The 7,034-nt window shown below is 33.9% G+C and overlaps 1 protein-coding gene across 1 annotated transcript; it reads left to right on the top strand.

Annotated features, from left to right (window-relative positions):
* Positions 1–2,597: 2,597 nt before the first annotated feature.
* On the top strand, positions 2,598–5,606 carry LOC133174744 (uncharacterized). The gene is made up of 2 exons (XM_061309832.1): positions 2,598–2,725; positions 3,388–5,606. The coding sequence occupies exons 1-2, from the start codon at positions 2,680–2,682 to the stop codon at positions 4,239–4,241; spliced, it is 900 nt and encodes a 299-aa protein (XP_061165816.1). The 5' UTR covers positions 2,598–2,679; the 3' UTR covers positions 4,242–5,606.
* The last annotated feature ends 1,428 nt before the right edge of the window (positions 5,607–7,034 follow it).

Below are 7,034 nucleotides of genomic sequence, written 5' to 3'. Positions count from 1 at the left end.
CAGTAATTATCCAGCATTACAAATATCTGTTGTTCACTGGCAAAAGAACCCGTCATTTGGTGATCGATGAAGTGATGAAGATGGATGAGAAGATCGAACCGTCCTGGGGGAGGATGTGATATTTAAAAGTAATAAATAAGACAGTACCACCATTACAGTGACAGTTCTGGACAATGGTTAGATTATCACTCTTCATTCTTCTCTTAAACTTCCTATTACGTAAGTAAGAATCTAGAAAGAAGCATTAATTATTATTAATATTAATAATATTAATTACTATTAGCATTATTAAGAAGCATTCATTAAACATAGAATATTATATAAAGATAAAATCTTCTAAAGGTAAAATTTATATCTTTTATATTTATATACGTTTACTTGTGACATTTTTCAAAGGTAGTGTTTGAAGTAATTGATAAAAATTCAATATTTGCCTTAAAAATAATGTCAGACGCTTGATACAAATGTTTATTTGCATGAGAAATTTATATGCACGTATGATGCGATACATTGCAAATGATGCTATGGTTATGTCCGGATTGTGACGTGTCAAAGGAAAAGTCTGCTACTGTATAATAAAACACCTATGTACTGACTATTAGAACAATAGCTGGTTATAAATTTGCAATTGTCCCCGTAGCAAGTACATAGGTGTATAATATTAAACATTAAAATGCTATCAAATTCGTAAAACTTTGCAAGCACATTTATTCGCATAAAACCTTCAAAAATTTTATTCATTCCATTACTTGATTTAAATTTATAGTTTTCAATAAAACGAAGTTAAGAAATATATTTTGTATACGAAAATCACCTTATAAATTTATTTTTTTTTAATTTCATAGACATGTCTTGCATATTGTTTAAGTTATGTAATGAAATCTTTTTCTGGTCACCAGTTGTCTGCATTTATATTTGATAGAGGTCCAAGGGGTTCCAGTGGCTGGTGTCGGCTATAACCGTTGTTGTCAGCTAGCTGGTACAGAATATAGCCCTTGTTGTCAAAACTTGCAATGGTTTACAGAGGTAGGTCCTGATGGAGTACCACGTGAAGTCCAGCTAACGATGGAGGAAGTCCAAAGACGCCTCCGGGAACAGAAAGCTCAGGGAAACATCCACATAAATTATCACGGGGAATCAGGTCCCGTGGGAATAGAAGAGACGCCGGAAGAAGAGAAACAAAGACTAGAACTTGAGAGACTGGAAAAAGAAAAACTAGAGCAAGAAAAACGAATAAAGGAGCTGGAAAAAAAAATAGCAGAAGAGAAGAAAATAAAAAAGCCAACGGTAAAGACAAAAACAACACAGAGACGGCCAAACAGAATCAGACGGCCAAACAGAATCAGACGTCCAAACAGAAACAGAAATCCAAACAGAAGACTAACCCTGAGAAGAAATACTCGTCCACCTGTCTCGGAATTACAGCGTACACGTGATGCCAGACTTGCCAGAAATAGAGGACCTCCAAACGTTAAACCAGAAAAGAAACCAGAGAAAAAAGAAAAGTCGAAGAGGCCTAGGGGGTTAATTCCGCGATGGATTGAATCAAACCGGAAGTTGATAAATAGAGTAAGGGAGAAGGGCTTTTTTGGATAAACATTGAGGGATGGGAACATGATGTTTTGTTATTCAAGTACACAGTGGAAAAAATTGTTGATAATTATAATAAAACATTTAATATTATTTAATTATACTTTAGATAGAAGCAATTCTGCAGATGTTTATAGTTGTTGTTCTCGGATTTGTACAATACTTTAAACTTAAGTATTATCGATAAACCTAATGGGGCAGAGATTAAACGTTATAAAAACTATGACTGTGTTTCTTTAGTAATGTTTATTATTTAACCGATGATTAGAGAAGGAACAGGTTCGACATGAATTTCACATAATGATAACATTTTATCATTTATCCAGCTCGTTATGTGTTTCTATCCCCCAAAACCAAGAAAAAAACGATCAATAGAATTAGTAGAAATTGAAATACATATGTATTCAACTGTCGCAGTGACTGATGTTTGCACTTTTCTAAGGAAGTTAAATTGAAATATATGAAGATAACGAACAGTCTTCAAGCGACATTTAAGGTTTGGAAAGGATCGGAACAAAACCAGGTAAGAACAACACGAACAGCTACAAAATAAAAAAAAACAAAACAGAAAAAAAAAAAAATAAAAAAAAAAAGCAAACGAAAACAAATCCTAAATATCAAGTCAATGACATGATATGGATAGCATATTAAAAATGTACATGTATTTACTTTACTGTAAATTACAATAATAATAATGCTAAAAATAAAAATAAAATGAAAAAATAATAATGGTAATGATAATAGTAATAATAGTAAAATAAAATTGACAAACATATGTTAAGTTCTAATCAATTACTGTCAAATATGTTTGTAATAGTTTCATAACTGATTTTCTCTACCAATGATAATTGAAAATAGACTGTCAAATGCAATGAACCTTGAAACTTCTCTCAGCTTACGTCACAGGCAGTTGAGAACCTATGTTACTTCAGCATTAAGAATGTGTGTTGTTTATTGGTAACAGTACTTACTGCTGATGGATTGCGTGAAGATAGATGACTGTCTTAGAGGGCGGTACACACCTGTGGGGATTAAAAGTCATAAAGCCAAGACGACAGAAAATCTCAATATTTATAATAATTCAGGACAATGTTCACATCGATGTTTTTCTCATTACTTGTTTATTTCCTTTCAGGTAAGTGTGATGAATTTCTTGAATATTTCACTCTTTTTTGTCTTTCGTTTTCGTCATTAAGGGATTCCGATTAGTTTTTAGGCTTAACAATAACCTTAAATATAGCAAAATGAAATGAGAAGTTTTTCATAAAACCAGGATTTTAGAAAACAGCTGTCCGAAATGAAAGCAAAGAATTCAATTTTTGAACACTAAACGATTGTTTACGAGGATGGGGTACATTCATATTTCTTTGAATCTAAAATATATTCATTTATCAAATAGAGGGGATAAATTGCTTTCTTTTAAAAGAAAACCTTGATTTTGCATACTTTTCATGCATGAACTAGGTATTTAAGACATTATCGTTTGAGAAGGGGGAAAAGAGTTGTTGGCTGATAAGTTGGTAGAAATTCGTGTAAACTACGAAGGATTGATACATCGAATAATATTTTCAAATAACCAAAAATATTTTACACAATGTCAGAGAAACTTGATTCGTAGATGAATCTCAGGAAGAAAGCTGATCCGTTCAGGAGGTTGTATACTTGCAGAATTGATGTAAATATCTGTAAATTTTTGTCCTCCTTCTTAAGTAGAACAAAAACTAATGCAAATCTGGCTTCATATAAACGCTTCCCGATCATTTTCTTTTAAAACACATTTTAATTTTTTTTTAATAGGAACTCTCTGTTCTGCTCTCGTTGTTCATGGTGGACATGACCATAACCACGGTGGTCAAGATGTGCACGGACACGGTGGTCAAGATGTGCACGGACATGGCGCTCATGATACGCATGGACATGGTGGTCGGGAGGTGCATCGCCAAAGTGGATATGGCGGTCAAGAAGTGCAATGGTTCACGGAAGTCGGCCCTGATGGAATACCACGTGAAGTACAGTTAACCATGGACGAAGTCCAGCGACGTCTTCGAGACCAACAAGCTCGTGGAATCACTGACACAAAGTACTATGGAGAAAATGGTTTAGTGACGATAGACAGGGGGCATTTGAGGCCCGGGGAATTGCTTCCCGGTCCTGTCGATCCATGGGTCTCGGCAACCTTTGAGGAAGAGAAAAGAAGGTTGGAACTGGAAAGACTGAGAAAGGAAAGACTAGAACAGGAAAGACGAATAAAGGAGCTGGAAAAACGTCTGGCTAACGAGAGAAGACAGAACTCAAATAGGAGAAGGCCAACTATTAGGAGACCTAATCGAGTAAATAATCGAAATCGATTGAATATTCGCAGAACAACTGGAGGAAATACTCGCAGACGAACTGAGGGAAATACACGCAGACTAACTGGCGGAAATACTCGAGGAAGATCTTCCTCACGTGGACGAGGTACTATACGCGGGAGAGCACCAGGCAGAAGAAGAAATGTACAAGAAAAGAAGCCTGAAAAGAAAAAAGACAAAAAAGAAAGTAAGAGACCCGGGGGTTTAATTTCGCGCTGGATCGAATCCAACCGGAAGCTGATGGATAAAGTAACCGATAGAAAGCCAAGGGGTTTCTTATCGGGTTTATTGTTTGGATAAACAACAACAGAAAGGTCATAAAATGAAAACATTTGAGCAATGATTTTAAAAAAGGACACCAGGAAAGATATTATTTATTGTTATCCAAGTTGAATTTCCTAAATATCTTTCACTTTTTATGAATAAGGGATTGATTAGTAAATATTTTGGTAAATGAACGCATTTTTATTTAAGAACAATTGAATACAAAACAAATAACATGTAATTCAATTATTTATATTTTTTTGTATTTTATGAGCTAACTGTGAAAGACAAAATTGCATGGGAATTGTCGAGTTACAGACAATCAAAAGTGGAGATGTTCATGTTCATTGGTAAAATCTTCTTGTCAAAAGTACCTTTTAGAATGTTAGGAATCGTAGTGATTATTGTTAGTACAATGAACAAAAATTGATTCGGTAGGTCTCTGTTAAAAATATAAGACAAATGTTTATATACTAGAGGATCGAGAAATTCAAATGCCATTCTGCATAAAACATGTGATATAAAATAAAGAAATCATTCTAGATTCGTGTAGGTATGAAAAAAATTAGCAATGAAAATAACTCTTGATTCCTTCTAAAAATAACATTTTCCGTAGGAATTAAGTTACCGACATTGAATTTACGCGCCCTAGTGGAATGAAAGAAAAATCACGTCAGAATAGGCCAAAAAGAAACTGCAGTAAATAAGAGTTTTATTAGGACGCAAAAAGAGATGTAAAGACAATCAGAAATATCTTTGGTCCTGATCTTGTTCCAGATATACCCAAATTTTAAAAAAAAAACTTCCCATATCAACGACAAACTTTTCTATAGATAGAAAATTAACAAGATTGCTTTTTAAAAAAAACTTTGCCGTCTTTAGCAATAATCTTAAACAGTGAATTGACATACACCTCTCAGTCTGTATTATCCTTGAGCAGTTCTTGGCTTTGAATAATTTCTTTATCAGCTCTTTACAGACATAAGAGTAGTCACAAACACAAAGTAACAAGACTTTAAATGTTTGCACGCAATAAAGAACACATATCTGTTAACCTTGAAAATACAGAAACACTTTTTAACAATTGCTAAAAAAAAATTAAAAAGTCATAAATTGCAATTTCTTTTGTTCGTTTTATTTTAAAGGGATTTTAATTACATGGATTATATTTTGATCTGTAAAATGATTCCCTAAAATATTGATTATTCATTTCGAATATAGCAACATTGTGTCATGTGTACTTTTTCGCTTGAATACACATTTCCCTTTCTGTCAGGACTATTTGTCTTGGCGCTTCAAAGGTGAAAGATGAAAGTTTTTTTTTAAAATGTTTTGTTTATTATAATGTTTAAAGTTTGTTTATTCCCTTTTTGAATATTGAATAATAAAAAGTTTACAGATTTTTGTTCTTATTTATCGAAATTAAATTTCACTAATTACAACGAACTATTTTAAAAATCTTACTTGACAACCATCAAGCTATTCCATACATACCACTTATTCCTGAGGTGCGAAAAAACTTTGAATTTCTATATTTTAGGGGGAAAATCACATGTACTGTATACAGGGTAGTTTTCGCCCCGTGATATTTTCGCCCTCTCATACTTGCAAACAATTAATCCCCGTTTTCAATTCTCCCAATCACAGTTCTATTTCTAAATTATACTATGTTCTTTGAATTGGCCTCGTCGTAAATTCGCTCAGTTATCAATAGGGCGAAAGGGGCAGAAATAAAACAGGGGCAAAAATTTCCCTGTATATAGTAATATTGAGAAGAAAACGGTGAAATTATGGATATATGAACAATGGAGATTTAACGGCGCTACATATACACGATAACAATAAAAAAAACCCAAAACTTTAGTGTTTCAATTAATAGAGTGAAAAAGATCTATGACCGTGCAAAAAATTGCATATATTTCATACATAGTTGGTAGATTAACCTTCAAAACAAAAATTAGGACTTAAGACATGATTAATGAACATTCGCATTTCGGCGCCTGATTATTCCAAGTATAGCATTTTAAACACTTAATTTACATAAGCTTAGTGAAGGCAGTATGTGTATATAAGCACATCCAGTAATGTGATACCACAGTTATATTGCATTGACGATCATGGCCTGAGACCTGTAGCTCACTAGTCTTAAAACGACCAATTTTTTTTTAGACCAGCGATCTTCAAATCGTCAGCTATATTCAGTAGAATTTCATTCACTTCGTGTAATAAAATAAAAAATTGTAATAGTTTAAAATCTGAAAAAAAAAAAAATCAGAGTCTAATATTTTGGTAAATGGCGAATGGTGGTTGTGTCGCCCGCGTGGCGCAGTGGTTAGACGTCTGCTCTAGAGTCACGGAGTAAGGAGCTGGTCCTTACGTCGCAGGTTCGAATCCACTGCTGGACATGGAGACTGGTCATTCGGATGAGACAGTATAAACCGAGGTCCCCTGTTGCAGTAGGTGTTGACACAAAAAAAATCCTTCATTGCTCAATGGCCCTGAGTGCCGAGTATTGGAATAAATTTGCAGCCTTCCACCGGCAAGTGGTGGCGTCTCGATATGAGTGAAATATTCTTGAGAGAGACGATCAAACTACTTGAAAGAAAATTAAACATCTTCGCTGTTAATTGAATGTATATAATAACCTTTTCTTAAGTAGTTGAAAATAAAGGCCTAAAAACAATCATCGTAAAATATTAAGGTCCGAACCTTCATACAGGGAATCCAGATCTTTTATCTGAGACTTAACGTCGTTTCTATCGAGAATTCTTTCGAAGATTATGCCAAACGATGGGCTAAATAGAAAAAAATAGACCTGAACACTTTGTC

Source organism: Saccostrea echinata, unplaced genomic scaffold (genome assembly GCF_033153115.1).
Source record: "Saccostrea echinata isolate AGI-Se365-2 ecotype Australia unplaced genomic scaffold, CSIRO_AGI_Sech_v1 ptg000059l, whole genome shotgun sequence".
Taxonomy (NCBI): Eukaryota; Metazoa; Mollusca; class Bivalvia; order Ostreida; family Ostreidae; genus Saccostrea; species Saccostrea echinata.
Note: the sequence above shows the minus strand (reverse complement) of the source record. Positions and strands in the feature narration are given on the sequence as shown.

Excerpts from the sequence above, each read along its gene's own strand:
- LOC133174744 (XM_061309832.1), top strand. The coding sequence starts at position 2,680 with ATGTTCACATCGATGTTTTTCTCATTACTTGTTTATTTCCTTTCAG. Across the intron at positions 2,726-3,387 it reads ACTTGTTTATTTCCTTTCAG|GAACTCTCTGTTCTGCTCTC; the intron begins GTAAGTGTGATG and ends TTTTTTTAATAG.